The 15,728-nt window shown below is 45.4% G+C and overlaps 1 protein-coding gene across 1 annotated transcript in view; it reads right to left on the bottom strand.

The window, feature by feature from the left end:
• Positions 1-127: 127 nt before the first annotated feature.
• Positions 128-15,728, bottom strand: part of PTPRH (protein tyrosine phosphatase receptor type H) — a 36,763-nt gene continuing 21,162 nt past the window's right edge. The window contains exons 11-19 of the mRNA XM_061591613.1: positions 14,670-14,717; positions 14,393-14,483; positions 8,686-8,776; positions 6,433-6,509; positions 5,485-5,619; positions 4,178-4,300; positions 2,757-2,917; positions 982-1,117; positions 128-265 (exon numbers count right to left, since the gene is read on the bottom strand). Of these exons, the coding sequence (XP_061447597.1) occupies positions 128-265; positions 982-1,117; positions 2,757-2,917; positions 4,178-4,300; positions 5,485-5,619; positions 6,433-6,509; positions 8,686-8,776; positions 14,393-14,483; positions 14,670-14,717 (1,000 nt within the window). The remainder of the gene's footprint in view (positions 266-981; positions 1,118-2,756; positions 2,918-4,177; positions 4,301-5,484; positions 5,620-6,432; positions 6,510-8,685; positions 8,777-14,392; positions 14,484-14,669; positions 14,718-15,728) is intronic.

The raw sequence follows: 15,728 nt of genomic DNA, 5'->3' as shown, positions 1-15,728 counted from the left end.
GTCTTCTTTAGAAATGAGGCACCCCCTCCTTAGGGAAGTGCATCTCAAAGGTTAAGTTTGATGGTTTCGGCACACTTGGGATGTGGGTATCCTCAGCTCTTGCCAGGATGATGGCCAAAACAGGCCATCACACCCGGGACACCTCATAGCCTTGCAGAGCCAATGTGTTTTCATACACTGTGCTGTGCTCCATTTTCTCTCTGCTGTTCTGCGAAGCAAGTTGGATTCCATCCAGGAGGCACTGGTGCAGGAAGACGTATTGGGACTGCGGAGACAAGAGATGTTGGGTGTGTGAGATCTGAGCCCTGCCAGGAGGACAAAATTTCAATTTCTCTTATCATGTATAACAATTGATCTTGTCGTGTATAACTCAGTAGGACTCAGCTCTCTATCATGATGGCGGAGTCACCAGTTTGAGTGTTTGAGAACACAAGGAGAGCCGTTCTGGATCAGGCCAATGGCCCATCTAGTTCAGTCGAGGCTGGTGGCTCCGATGTCAGTAGGGCAGTGAATCTGTTCCAGGTTTTAGTCTGGACTAAAACCTAGAGCAGATTTACTGCCCCACTGACATCAGAGCCACCAGTTTCCACTGCAGCATCCCATCCTGACAGTGGCCAGCCAGAGGCCTAAGGCAAGTGCAAAAGCCGGGCCTTTGTCTGCCTGTTGGAAAAAAATATGGCATAAAAATCAAAACGGAGGACGTGTAAAAGCTTGTGTGCATGTGTCCTGTTGCCACAGCCGTGTGAGACAATGGCAAAAGCAGATGTAAAGACACTAGACAGGAAACATAAGATAGATTCACATGTGACACAGTTATAGGAACTTAGGAAACTGCTTTATACTGACCATTGGCCCATTTAGCTCAGTATCGCCCACACTGACTGGCAGGGGATTAGACAAATGCACAGAATAACAGAGTTGCAGAGAAGTGTGTCTGCAGGGCAGGTCTGTGTCTCATGTAGCATTTTTGGAGTCTCTCACCTCGGTCTGAACCATGAGCGGGCGGTTCATCCTCATCCTCTGGACGAATGAAAAGACACCAATCTCACCCGTGATCTGGGCTTGGCGCAGCAGGGAATCCAGGGCAATGAATGTCCCTGTCCGGCCTACACCAGCACTGGAAAGGTGGGAGAGTGAAGGAGGGGACCAGTCAGGTGCTGATGGCACCAACTAAGACCTTCCACCCAGGAGACTTCCCAGTGAGAATCACAAAAAAGACAACAGGATTGAAAGGGGATCTCGTGGAGCTAAACACACTATATGTTGCCTTCTGCAGGAATCTCATCTAAAAAAATATTTGTTATAAATCTTTGATATTCACACACACACACACACACACTCACTCACTCACTCACTCACTCACTCACTCACACGTATTTATTTATTAAAATATTCCTATCCTACCTATCTTAAAAACTCTCAATAGTTAAGGTAGGCACCTGACAAACCGACAAGGATAGACAGTGCCAAAGATGAGGGGATAAACTCAAGAGGATCCGTGTTGCCACCCGTCTCACTTCAGAGGTGGGGTCACTTGAAGCAGGGTCTCTAGAGTGGCACTTAATGGCCAGCAGACTCAAAGATCCAGGCTGCTTCGTGGGGCTAACTAGACCCACCAGGCCTTCCCATTTGGCCCACAAGGCCATTTTGGCCAAGCCACACCTGCCTGCCTGAAGAATATCTGCCTGAAGCACCACACATGGGGCTTTGCAAGACCCTATGGGCAGCTGATTGATAGGGCTTACAAAGCACAAAGCTGTGCCTTTGTTCACACGGTTTGATGCATAGTACACACAAAGGCTGCACTTCCCTTACGGAACAGCCAACATTCCTGGCTCCTTCAAGCTGTCTCATACCGGCTCTGACTGTTTGCCCATCTGGTCCACTATTGTCTATGACGTCCAGGGCTGGCTCCAGGCATGCGGGGGCAGCTTGCCCTGGCCCCCCAGTGGGTGGGTGGGTGTGAGTGCATGCGCACATATGCGCACTCGCAGGGGGCCCCCACGGCCCCCCTACCTGTCTAGTCTTTGCCATTGTCCTTAAAGGGAATGAAGCCTCCACCACCATCTTTGTTGATGGCACATGTGCGTGCTACGTGCGCACATCTCTGCCATCAACTAAGATGGCGGCAGCGACTTCAGTACCTTAGGGAAGCTGCGGCTGCCATCTTCATTAAGGGCAATGCTAAAAAGCCGGCTGACAGGTAAGTGGGGGGCGTGGAGGATCGCGGATCGCGGATCGCGGAAGGAGAGCGGAGGGCCCCTCGGGCCAGTGCCCAACCTGGCCGCCCTTTAGAACCGGTCCTGATGATGTCTACTCTGACTGGCAGCAGTCTCTCCAGGATCTCTGATGGGGATATTTCCCATCACCTCCCACCCTGATTCTCTTTTTCAACTGGAGATTCCCTGGATTGAACCTGGGACCATCTCCATGCAAAGTATGTGCCCTGCTACTTGAGCTATCTTCCCTCCCCAGCCTCATGTCCAGAGAACCTTTGGGTTACATATATTGGAACCTGGTGGCTCCAAAGTCGATGAGGCAGTGAATCCGCTCAAGGTTTTCATTTGAACTTTTGAAGAGCTGTCCAAGGTGCTGAATGCTGCAAGCATCTTGGACAGCTCCATGAAAAGTTTGGACTAAAACTGAGAGCGGAATCATATCACTGCCCCACTGATTTCTGAGCTGCCAGTCTCCACTGGTTACGCTTCCAAATGGCTCTTCTCTGCTCTAATCCTTCCCACAGCCCTTTTGTTTACCTGCAGTGAACCAGAGCTGGCCCACTGCCTTCGTGTTGCTCAATGTGGTCCCTCACAAGGTCTCGAAAGCGAAGGAGGATGCTTGTGATCTGGGGCACCCCATGGTCTGGCCATGACATGTAGTGGTAATGCCTGGCAAGACGGACCTCAGGTAGGTTCATCTGTTGGGACACACACAGTTCAGACATTTTATTCAGGCACTTACAGCCCACCTCTGGAGAAAGGGGGAGCATAATCCACGTCGATTCATTTTCAACTGACACTCTGAAGTCCCTGGAAGCTCAAAGGTCCTTGTCAGGCCATTGCGGGGTGGATTTTTTAAAAGTTTTTTTTATTTCCAAATGTCTACATTTCTGTATACTGAGGGAGCTTGAAGAAAACACTCCTTTATTTTTGAGTGGCCTCATTTCCCTCCCAGACTCACCCGCCTGAGTTTGGTATTAGAAGGAACAAAGTGGGACCTGCAACAAAATGTCGCAGCGTATCCTCTTCCATGCTCAGGGTTGGGATGTGGGCAGCAGTCTGAGGCGAGCCAGGAGCGGGAACCCAGGTGCAGTGGGACAACCCAGTAGGCTGGCACCAAAGAGTAAACAACAACCAGAGAACAAACTATGAGGCAGGATCTAGGTTCAAGCCAGACGCCAGGGCCAAAAGAAACCACATACACAGGAACGTGCCAGATCTCGGGAAGATCTTGCAGGTCAAGTAGATCAGGAAGCCCTCTTAAATCCTGGTCCAGAAGAATCCTGTGGCCAGTTTTGTTTGGCAATGTCAGTCTGGGGCTTGAGAGTACTTCACTGAGGAGCTGCCGTTTGTAGGGTTCAGTGGCTTTGTCTCCACACAAAGGGACCTGTCCACATATCCCAGCAGCTGCTGACAATTCCTAATGAGTGTGCTCCTGTTCAGGGTTCCAGCAAGCCAGCTGTGCCCTCCTTTAGGATACTATAAGTGGCAAGGGGTTCAGGAAGTCCGCCTCCTCCCCACTTGGCCCCATCCTACTTTTTCAAGTGCAACTCAACATTCCATGGTTCCCGGAGGCCACTGAGCACACAACATTGGGCCATTGTTGCTTTTTTAGCCTTCCCTCCTTTGGGGGGAGGGATTTAAACATGTTTTTGACTCATGTATGTTTTGGGATTCAGCTAAATACCTGAAATGCCAATGGCTCCACCCCCATTTCCCCCAGTGATCCCTTTCTGGCCCCAATCTCGTTGGCACTCAGTCACTGTGTTTGCTACTAGAAGAAATGGTGGTTTCTGTTTTAAAAAGGGAGTGTGATCTCTTGAATTGGGAACAGCCTGCATTGCCATGAACTCAGAGAGGCCGCTAAAATAACTTTTGCTTCCTAAGGCAGTGATCACGTGGGGAAATGTTTGGGATTGAGCACCAGGAGAGGGCAGCCCTGATCCCCACTCACTTACCCGCTTGATGCTGAAGTCCCGGATGGTCCAATCAGGGAGGATGGTTTCTGTGACAACAGATACAGTAATGTCATCATAGGTGCAGGGTGTGTAGTCCAGGGGCCAGTAGTGTTCACATTTCACCTGACCAGAAGAAGGTTGGGCAAGGAAGGACAAGAAATTTAACGGAATGGCTAACATTAGGAAACAGTGGTACAGCTGTCAGGCACTTGTCAAGTCTTGATTTGGCAGTTATAAATCAAGGGCCCTTTAAGACCAGGCTCACTTACACATTGCCTCTTCTCACCACAGTTCAGGAGTTGCAAGCTCTTTGGAATGAGTCCCCCACTTCTGCTATCTGTTGAGTGCTACTCATTGCCTCTCGCAAATGTTTTCTGCAGTGCTGAAAATGTTGGAAGTGGGGCAAGAGAAACTCCTGTTTGGGTCCTTTTGTTTGTATTCCAGAAGGAAGATAGAGTTAGGGTCCTCCAGCCAGCTAGGCTTGCCTACTGTTACCTGTGCTATGCTCTACCTAACTTCCTTCCCTTGTAAACTGATATGCTCAGGGAAGCTTCCCTGCCCCTCCTTCCTTTGTCTTCTTTGACTGTCCAAGGAGAGAGGAGACATCTCTGTCTTTGCTCTCTCTCCTGAGCCATGAGGACAATACCCAAGACTGGGCATTACACCTCCAACTTAGTTAGAACTAGGTATGCCTTTCCCAACTACTATGTATTTCTATAAATAAAGTAGCTTTTCTTATTTTACTAAGTCTTAAGTCTCAGTGATCTAACTGTAGGGTAAAAGCCTGCTTCTAAGATTAATTCACACACTGGCACACACACAGCTCAGACCGCTGAATCACTCTGCATATGCATATTTCCATAACAGAAAAATGCCCTGTTTTGGTCGGACAAATCTCTAGAAATTCACATTATTCACATAACATACCCTTACTTGCCTTCAGTGAGGGCAAATGAAAGTGAAGACATTGCACAATCACATCTGATTGACTACTTAGCATCACAGCATCATCCTGAAGGGGTGGGATCAGCCAAGTAATTAATTCACAAAGGAGAAGGATACAGTAGCCGGGGAAAGAATGGCACTCAGCAGGATTAAACAGGAACATCAGTCTAAAGTATTAATGGGAGAAATTTCCATCCCACTTAAATAACTGATTTTGAAACACTCACCCCCAACCCTCCCAAAAGTAGAGAGTATTTTGCATGGCCCTAGATGGCTTGCCATTTTTGAATGGGCAATCCCCAAAGAGGCAGAATATTGTTCAAGTGTTTCCATGATTCCCAGCTAAATGTGACAATTCTCACCCGTCCACTCTCTATGCAGTTGGTGAGCATGACCAGGGTCATGATCTGTTGGTCCCATATCATGCGCCAGAAATCGTACAGGGTCCCAGGCAGCGGACCTTGTGCAGCTATGAACTCCTTCTGCCTCTCGAAGCCCTGTAATGGGTGGGTAGGAGGGAGAGAGCTCAGACTTAGGAAGGAATCAAGTGGAAATCTAATCTAGTCAAACTTTTTTCAGGCCAAGGGCCACATTACATGGTAGAAAGCTGATAGGGGCCGCATTCCAACAGTGGGTAGGGCCACATCCCAAAGTGGATGGGGCCACACACATATGCACAATCACACACTCTTAACACAGAGATGCAGTCACACTCATACTTAACACACACCTGCTATCACACACACGGGCTCACACACACTGCCCCTTCTCAGCTCCAGCTGATCTGATCAAACTTTTGCCCAGATTTCTGACATTTATAACCCTTCCCTTTCTGTAAAATATTCAAGGTGGCTGTTGATAAAACATAAAAATAATATATAATAAGGTATCAATAAAACAAACAACTGGTCTTTAAAAGTCTGAGAAAGCTGTAGGAGCGGAAAACAAAAGCTTGCTGCAATAAAAAGTTTTCATTGGTTGGCTTATCTAAAAGCAAGCAGCAAAAAGTGAGAATAAATGCACCCAAAGTCACTCCGTAGTGAGATGTGCAAAGCCAAAAGCAGACTCCCTCCAACAAGAAGATTGTTGCTCATTAATTGGAGATGTGAAATTCTGAGACAAAAAATGGAAACTGGTTTGCCTTATATAACCAGGGCTCAGCACAAACTGTGCTGAAATCAAATCCTAAATCTGTGCCAAGATAAACTTAAGTTGCACAGACCTGTCCAGGATGAATCACACGGGGTCCCTAAAAACACATCTAAATGTGCAGCAACATCTCACACAAAAATGCAGCAGGTGGGACTCACAGGGATATAACTTGCATTGATGTAATCTGAGTTGGGATCTCTGGACTTGGGGGTGAGCTGAACTCGCGAGTGGTCATCTGCAGAGAAGGAACCAAAAGGGTTAAAAATGACAGTAGGGAGGATGAATTGAAAAATAGATAAAATTGAAGGTAAAACCACACCAGACATGGGTAGATGTGGTCAAGGACCTGGGAGACCAGAGCTCAAGCCTCCCTCAGCCATGGAGCTCACTGGGAGATTAGGGGCCAGTCACTGTCTCTCAGCCTAACTTACCTCACAGGGTTGTTTGGAGGATAAAATGGAGAGGGAAAGGACTATGTACACCACCTCCAGCTCCTTGGAGGAAACATGGGATATAAATGTAATCAGAAATAAATAAATAATAAAATCTTTGGTGCCAACTAGTTATCAGAAACTGACAGCCCCAGGATGAAATCTAGCCCTGCTAGTTCAACCCATGTTCCTTTCATTGCCAGAAAAAGCTATTTCAAAACAGTGAGAAATGAAGCTAGATATCAGTGACAAGAATCTTCCAGGAAAATCATTTTGGTGTGTAGAATCCTGAGAATTGTAGTTTGTTCAGGGTGCTGGGAATTGTACTTCTGAGAGGGATAAATTACAGAACCCGGGGGAAGCCATGTGCTTTAAATGTATGGTGTGTATGCAGCCTAAGTGAGGGCGACTTCACATTAGATGTTGGGCAAGACTTCTTTTAGGTGACTTCCATATGATCTGTTTATTGAGCATTCATCCTGATTTGTCTGCACAAGTTTGCGTGGACGTAATATGAAATCCACTGTTTACTGAGCTTCCATTCTGATTTGTTTGTGGGAACATCATGTCAAGCATTTGTTATCCTACACTTTACAGTGAATTTTCCTGTCACTTTCCCTACTGCAAAAATCCATTTATTTATTTTTGGGGGAAGCAGGTTTGTTGCGCAAGAGTGATAACCTGAATTTGCTGGTGTGCAATTGAATCCTACCCACAAAAACAGCGACAGCCTGGGAGCTTGAATATGTACATAGGCAGCAGTTGCCAACAGACTGGGTGGGATGGAGAGCCCAATCCACGTAAGCTTTACCCAAAAAATCTTGTTGGCATACCACCATAGCTCAGACTTAGCTCTAATAGCAAGATCTACAGTTTGTTTTTTCCTCCTCTCAATTCTGAACTTAGTTTGGATCTATACATATAAATAAGCATATGAAAATTCTATACATATTCATGTAACAGGTCTGTGCCTCAAATCTTTTAATAGCAAGGAATGCGGCAGCTAGTAAGCTTCATGGCTGAGAGCAGATTCAAATCTGAGTCTCCCTACTCTAAATCTGATGCCCTATCTATCTCAGCTTTGGAGAACCTCCAGCCTCTTGATGTTGTTGTTATTATAATTATCATTATTATTATTTCCCACCCTTCCTTCCAAAGGCACCCAGAGTGGCAAATGCTCAGGGTGGCAAACGCTTATGGATTTGACCCACAAGACCGTTTTGGGCAAACCACACCCATCAGTCAGTCACCTGATGTCATGTGATGTCAGGTGCAGATATCTGTTGTTTCCGATCTAAACACTAAGCACCACAGAGCTAAGATCAGAGATAAATTTATTGGAGATACATCTCTGCCTGCTTTTTGACAATAACCTTATTTCTGATCTTAGTGCTACAGTATTAAGATCAGTGGTCCCACAGTGCTAAGAATGAGATAAGACACTGCTTGCTCTTTAAAAGGCAGCAGGCAGAGGCTCATATGTCTGCTCTCTTCTAAGTCTGAAAGTTGAATCACCTGATGTCATATAATATCATGTGACTGACAGATGGGTGGCTCTGTCCACCTGTCAAAATGGCCTGCAGAGGGTGGGCCAGTTCTGCATCTGGCTCTTCTGATCTATACTATGCTGGCTCTCAGTAAAGTACTGCTCTTTGAAAGCACCAGTGCAAGCACTTCTGGAAGATCCACCTGTTCTGTCTTCTCTGCTCTAGCTCATCTATCTGTGCCAAAGCCTGCCTTACTTAGCCATCCCACTGGGAATTCTGGGTCAAGGGCCAGGCGGTTCTCAAGCACCAATGACAGACCACTCCTGTCCCCTTCTGCTTGAATCTCTGGTCTTTTGAGACACCTAGATTGAAAAGCATATATTTGAAGCCACTGTTCCACAGTGAGGTGTTCAAAATTAAAGCAAACTCCTTTTCTAAAGTGCAATAGATGTGGATAATAAGGAAAGAATAGGGACAGGGGAATGAAACTTACATGGCAGGACATTGCTATAGCGATTCTTAGCTTGATTCTCTGGCCGCTCTGCTACACTCTGGGACTGTCCTGTCCCTGTGTCCTGCAGTTGCTGTTATGTGGGCAAGGAAAGAGGAAATAATGAACCAGTGAAGCAGGGGCAAAATAAGATGGCCCTTTCAGCAAAATCAACAAGAAGAAGCGTGTTGACCCATAATGATACAACACAGCACATTCTTAAATATGGCATTTGTTCCCACAAGAGTTAGTGATGGCCACCAACTTGGATGGCTTAAAGGGGGGATTAGGCAACTTCATGGAGGATGAAGCTACCAACCACTACTAGCCACAATGGCAATGTTCTACTCCCACTCTTGGAGGCAGTATGCCTGTGGATACCATTGGCTAGGAACTGCAGGTGAGAAGAGCACTGCTGCACTCAGGTCCTGCTTGTGGGCTTCCCATGGACATCTGGTTGACCACTATGAGAACAGGATGCTGGACCAGTTGGGCCGCTGGTCTGATATAGCAGGGCTCTTCTCAGGTTCTCCATGCTTGAATTGTCTTAGCTGGTGCAACTGTGGCTCTTCCCTTTTCCAACAACAATTATTCTAGTAGCACAAGTTTGCACCTGTCTACCGAGAAGTAAATTCCCCTGAATTCAGTGAGACTTATTCCTAGGTACTTGCAGCCAATGTGGTTTAGGGAAGGTGCAAGACCAAGGTGATGCCACCCAGTGAAGTTGGGACTAGGGATGGCGGTGAAATTTGGTTCAATTCATATTTCGATGCGAACCTCCCTAATCTGCATTTTTCATGGCAATACGCAAAATGAAATGCAACCATCCTTTGTAATCTGTATCTCCCTGAATTTTCTGATGCAGTTTTCCAGCAAAAGGCGTGTAACAAAAGTGCACACATTAGGGGGAAATGTGCATAAAATGTGTATATTATTATAATTATTTATTGAATTTATATCCTGCCCTTTCTCCCGAAGGAACTCATACAGCAGACACATCCATAGCAAAACAATTTTTAAAAAGCATTCTAAAAACATTATTTCATACGGTGATCTTAAAGTTGCCAGGAGCAGTATCTTTTGGCCATCAAATATTTTAGTGAAACTGAAGTAGAAAAGTGCATTGTAATGAAGGAAAATTGCTTGAACAAATGAACATATCAGGAGAAATGTGCTCTAATTCTGAAGAAAAACAAGCAAGCAATGCAAACTGATGTGGAAATGTGGCAAATTGAACTTAAGACTGGAAAAATGAGGAATGGAGAGAAACCAGCGCTGACAGATGTGCCCATCCTTATTTGGGACTTGTGTCAATATCAGGGATGACTTCAGGAGGTCTTATTGCAGTGGTTGATGGTTCCATGTCGGTTCAAGGAGCTGTCCAAGGTGCTGAAGTACTTAGACAGCTTCTTGAACGTTCAGAATAAAACCTGGAGCGGGTTCCACTGCCCCACTGACATGAAGCTACCAGACACCACTACCTTGTTGGCCCACATCCCTGCAGAAGGCCCAGTGCCACCTTCTGGAGGCTTCTTCTCCTGCTCCTCAGACTCTGCTGTCGCTGCCTATGCTCATCGGCTTTCTCTGACCATACAAGCCAGGACAAGAGCGGAAGGGGATACAGCAGTTCTAGTTCGGGAGGTCAGCAGATCAGTCCATTTCACTTTCTCTCAGATTCTGATTTTTCCCACTCTTACGTTCAGTTCTCCACAGTTCCACATTACTTTGCAATTTTTTTTTTTAAAAAAGCCCTCATGAAAATTCATCAGCATTTTCGTGCCAAATTCTCCCAATATACATCTGTTTGTATGCACATTTTTGCCTAACATATTCACATGTGCAAAGCAGTTTCCCCTAATATAAGGCATTTTGTATGTTATTTTCACCATGATGTGCATTTTTATGCACACTTTACTTTAGTATTTGCATTTTTATACACATTATGTGGCTGGAGAATTGCATTACAAAATTCATAGAAGTGTGACTTCCAAAGGAGGGCTGTGTCTTTGTTCATGTACTGTTTTGGAATTGTGCACCTTAGGCAAGTTTGCCTTAAAATGCAAACTGAGTTGAATGTCCCCCCTTTCCCTACCCAAGTGGGCAGTGGTGCCCTGCAAGAGAAGGAGGGGGTGCCACGGAGGGGCCCATTGTGGACATTACTTTCCTAAGCCTTCCCCAAACCTGGAACCAGTACTGGTCAGTATCCCAGAATTCATTGCTCATACAAGATCAGTTCTCTTCCCTTGCAGTCTCCAGACAAATGATGGGGTTTTTATAACGCAATGCCCTCTCAATAGGGATGGAAGGATATGTCAATTTCATTTTTCTTAGTTTCCCCCTTTTCCAATTGTAAATTCGGCTTTCCACATTTCTGCACCAACTTGCATTTTTTTAAAAAAAAATCCTCATGAAAATTCTTCAGCATTTGAGTGCAAATTTCTCCTAATAAACACATTTTTGTATATAGGTTTGACTAATGTACACGTTTGCAAGCATTATCTCCTAACATAATGCATTATGTATGTTATTTTTGCAAGCCTAATCATTTTAACTTTTATTAATTTATTATTTATTTACTGCATTTATATACCGCCCCATAGCCAAAGCTCTCTGGGTGGTTTACAACAATTAAGAACATTAAAAACAAGTATACAAATTTAAACCATACCAAATTAAAACCCATAAAAACTGATAAGCAAGTTAAAAACACATGCTATTCAAATTGTGTTAAAATGTCTGGGAGAAGAGGAAAGTCTCGACCTGGCACTGAAAAGATAACAGTGTTCACACCAGGTGCACCTCATCAGGGAGATCATTCCATAATTTGGGGGCCACCACTGAGAAGGCCCTCTCCTTTGTTGCCATCCTCCCTCAGAGTAGGCACCCGGAGGAGGACCTTTGATATTGAGCATAATGTACGGGTAGGTTCGTGTTGGGAGAGGCGTTCCATCAGGTATTGTAGTCCCAAGCCGTGTAAGGCTTTATAGGTTAAAACCAGCACCTTGAATCGGGCTCGGAAGCATACAGGCAGCCAATGCAAGTGGGCCAGAATCGGTTTTATATGTTCAAACCATCTGGTCCCTGTTACCAATCTGGCTGCTGCATTTTGCACAGGCTGCAGTTGAAGAACCATCTTCAAAGGCAGCCCCATGTAGAGTGCATTGCAGTAATCTAGCTTGGAGGTTACCAGAGCATGGACAACTGAAGCCAGGTTATCCCTGTCCAGATAGGGGTGTAGCTGGGCCACCAACCGGAGTTGGTAGAAGGCATTCCGTGCCACCAAGGATACCTGAACCTCAAGTGACAAAGATGGCTCTAGGAGAACCCCCAAGCTATGAATCTGCTCCTTCAGGGGGAGTGCAACCCCATCCAGAACAGGCTGGACATCCACCATCCGGTCAGAAGAACCACCCACTAGCAGCATCTCAGTCTTGTCTGGATTGAGCCTCAGTTTATTAGCCCTCATCCAGTCCATTGTTGCAGCCAGGCACCAGTTCAGCACATTGACAGCCTCATCTGAAGAAGATTGAAAAAGAGAAATAGAGCTGTGTGTCATCAGCATACTGATGGCAACGCACTCCAAAGCTCCGGATGACCGCACCCAATGGTTTCATGTAGATGTTGAACAGCATGGGGGACAGAACTGACCCCTGCGGAACACCATACTGGAGAGTCCAGGGTGCCGAGCAATGTTCCCCAAGCACCACTTTCTGGAGGTGACCTGCCAAGTAGGAGTGGAACCACCGCAATGTAGTACCTCCAACTCAGCTAGTCTCCCCAGAAGGATACCATGGTCGATGGTATCGAAAGCCGCTGAGAGATCAAGGAGAATCAACAGAGTCACACTCCCCCGTCTCTCTCCCGACAAAGGTCATCATACAGGGCAACCAAGGCTGTTTCTGTGCCAAAACCAGGCCTGAAACCCAACTGAAATGGATCCAATGGAATGGAACTTTCCCCTCATACATGTATTTTTGTTAATACCATTTAGGTGGAGAACTGCATCACAAAATTTGGATAAGTGTGAATTTGGAAGGATGGCTGTGTTTTGGTTCTCATATTGTTTTGGAAAGTGCAACTTTGATAAATGCGAAGTGATTGAATTCTCCTCCATCCCTGCCTTTTAATGAAGACAGGATACAAAAGCTCACAATCTTTTTTTACTGAGCAAGATGCAGGTATCACTTAAATAAGTATCTCTAAGCAGTTTATTGTGCACCGATTCTTGGAGATGTTCAAGGAGAGATGCAGTTCCCCTTGAGATGAGAAGGAGTAAAGTTGTCTCCTCTTCCAGGAAAAGAAATGATGTCTGTTGCTCAATTCTATGTTTTAATTATTTGAAATGTGCATGCCTATTTAAATTTGCCTATCCCAAGACTGAAAATTTAAAATTGGCAACCCTCCCCTCAAAAAAAACCATTTAGTAAAAATAAGTAGCTAATAACAGTAGCAAGAATTGAGGTGGCCAGCAAATGGGAAAAGGCTGAGGGACTTATAGGAGAAATTTATACAGCTCGATTGAGTTAGTAGGATTTCTTCCAGGTTTATAGTTGTAAGCCATTTTGATTTTCTTTCTTTCTAAAGATGTTAAGCAGTATATAAATTATATAAATAATTAAAGTGGGTATAGAATTGCAGCCTAAAGTATTGAAAAGACCAGCTGAATAGGGATCTGGAATGTCTTATAGCTAGTAACAACACTCACAGATTTAGTAAGATCATCGAGAGAGGAAGGGTGAAATGGAAATGGAAATGGACTGCCTTCAAGTTGATCCTGACTTATGGCTACCCTATGAATAGGGTGTTCACTGTAAGCGGTATTCAGAGGGGGTTTACCATTGCCTCCCTCTGAGGCTAGTCCTCCCCAGCTGGCTAGAGCCTGCTCAGCTTGCCACAGCCGCACAAGCCAGCCCCTTCCTTGTCCACAACTGCCAGCTGGAGGGCAACTGGGTCCTTGGGACTATGCAGCTTGCCCACGGCTGCCCAGGTGGCAGGGCACGTAACCCCTGAGCCACTCCCTGTGCGGGTGATCTTTAGCTGGCCCTTAACACCCAGGAAGGGTAAATAAGATTAAAGCTTATTATGAAAAATGGGGTTTATTTTTAATTTCTGGAATGCACATTTCAATCCATTTACACCACTGATGATTTTAGCTTTTTAGGGATAATCACAGTAATTTAGAACAATGATAGCAGAGTATTTTCACTGACATTTAATTTAAAGAAGTCTATCATAGGAACAGAGGAAGCTTATACTGATTTATCTGTCTAGCTCAGTAATGTCTGCACTGGGTGACAGCCTTTTGGGGGGGCTTTGTACAAGAGTCTTTCCCAGTTGTACCTCGAGATGGCCTCAAACCCATCAGCAACATGGGAAAAAAGGAGGGGATCACCCCAACGCAACCGTTTCTTTGAAGGGGGAATAATCTCCATTGGGTGACACTCCTTGAACCCTCACAAATGCCCCCCGCAGTACAATGAGGCAGCTTTGTGGAACAGAGTGCCTTATTTCCCAGGATGTACAATCAGGGGGCAAATGGTTGGTTTGTCTAGCTCAGTAATGTCAACACTGACTGACAGCAGTTCTCTGGGGTTTTAGACAAAGGTGTTTCCCAGCCCTGTCTGAAGATTGCAGAGATTGAGCCTAGGGTCTTCTGTATGCAAAACAGATGCTGTGCCACTGAGCTGCAGCCTTGATGACAGCCTCATACCTGGTATTCCTTGGCAAAACCAAAGGCGCTGTCAGAGAAGTGTCCACAGCAGTAATTTGGGAAAGCCGCCACAGGCACGGAGGCAAGGACTCTGTATAGGAGGAAAAGGTGGAAGATGCATCTACCAAGGGTTGCAGACAATGTGATCCTACTCCATGCACACAGGTCATCATTGGACACTGTGCTTCGTCTTCTCCCACTCTCTTCTGGGGGAGGTAAAAAAATGTTGGTTAAAAAAAACCCTGAAAGAACCCACTCAAAATTTCTTCACTCTCACCTAGGCAGTGCCACATCTGCTTTCTGCTTCTCCGAGACATTGTTGCTCCTGCAAACAACATAGGAAAGTTACTACTGACACCTGGCAATGTCTGTTGGTAGCCTCCCCATCCCCCACCCATCCCCAAAGGAAATAGCTAACAGGGCAGGATAGAAGCGAAGCCTGCAGCACCTTAATCTCCCACTGAGGGGCAGTGTTAGAACAAAGGCCCTTTGCCCCAATCTATATCTAGAAGCGCCAGGCCTCAGCAGACAATAAGCAGGACTGTGTGATTTGTAAATTATTGCATCACCCAAGTGCTTGTCTGATATCCATGTCCACAGCCAGATATTTTGCAGGGAGGACATCCTAAGTGAATCATTGCAAAACAGCTGCAATATGAATACAACTGACCTAATATATTTAATGGGATTTAACTGTATTGTCAGTTATCCCAGTGCCTTGTTGCTCATAGGTGAGAACCTGAGGAGGTGGGAACCAGCTTCTTCCTGAGTGAGTCATTGGGTAGAATATTGCCTCCATGCTTTCCCTTCTATCTTCACAAGTAAAGGGGATACAGCAGCCTTCTGCACCCTTGGGTCCTCAGATCAGCACTCATCTGTCCCAGCCACTGTGGCCAATGGGGATGATGGGAGTTGTAGTTCAACAACTCTTAGTGACCCAGAGTTGGGAAAGGCTGGACTAGAGACTAGTAGCTTTTAATATATTTATTTTGAGACATTTATATACCACCCTTCATCAAAAAGGCCACATAGTGTTTTACAACATAACATGATAAACAACATAATGTAAATGTATAATGTAATAGCCATAAAACCCTAACATTTAAACCATTATACAACTACAATTCATAATAAGCAACACATAATAAACAGCAACATAAAATTATTCACAATCTCAACCCACTGATCAACTCCACAACTCAACCAATGTGAAATACGAGTCTAATAACTTAAGATTGTCCACTCATCTCAGGTGCAACTACAAAACATAATACATATTTAACAGCAGCAGCATTATGCAAAAAAGGGGGAAGAGGAATCACCAGCAACATACCTA

The sequence above is a fragment of the Rhineura floridana genome, chromosome 11, assembly GCF_030035675.1.
Source record: "Rhineura floridana isolate rRhiFlo1 chromosome 11, rRhiFlo1.hap2, whole genome shotgun sequence".
Taxonomy (NCBI): domain Eukaryota; kingdom Metazoa; phylum Chordata; class Lepidosauria; order Squamata; family Rhineuridae; genus Rhineura; species Rhineura floridana.
This window is presented reverse-complemented; position numbering and strand designations above follow the sequence as displayed.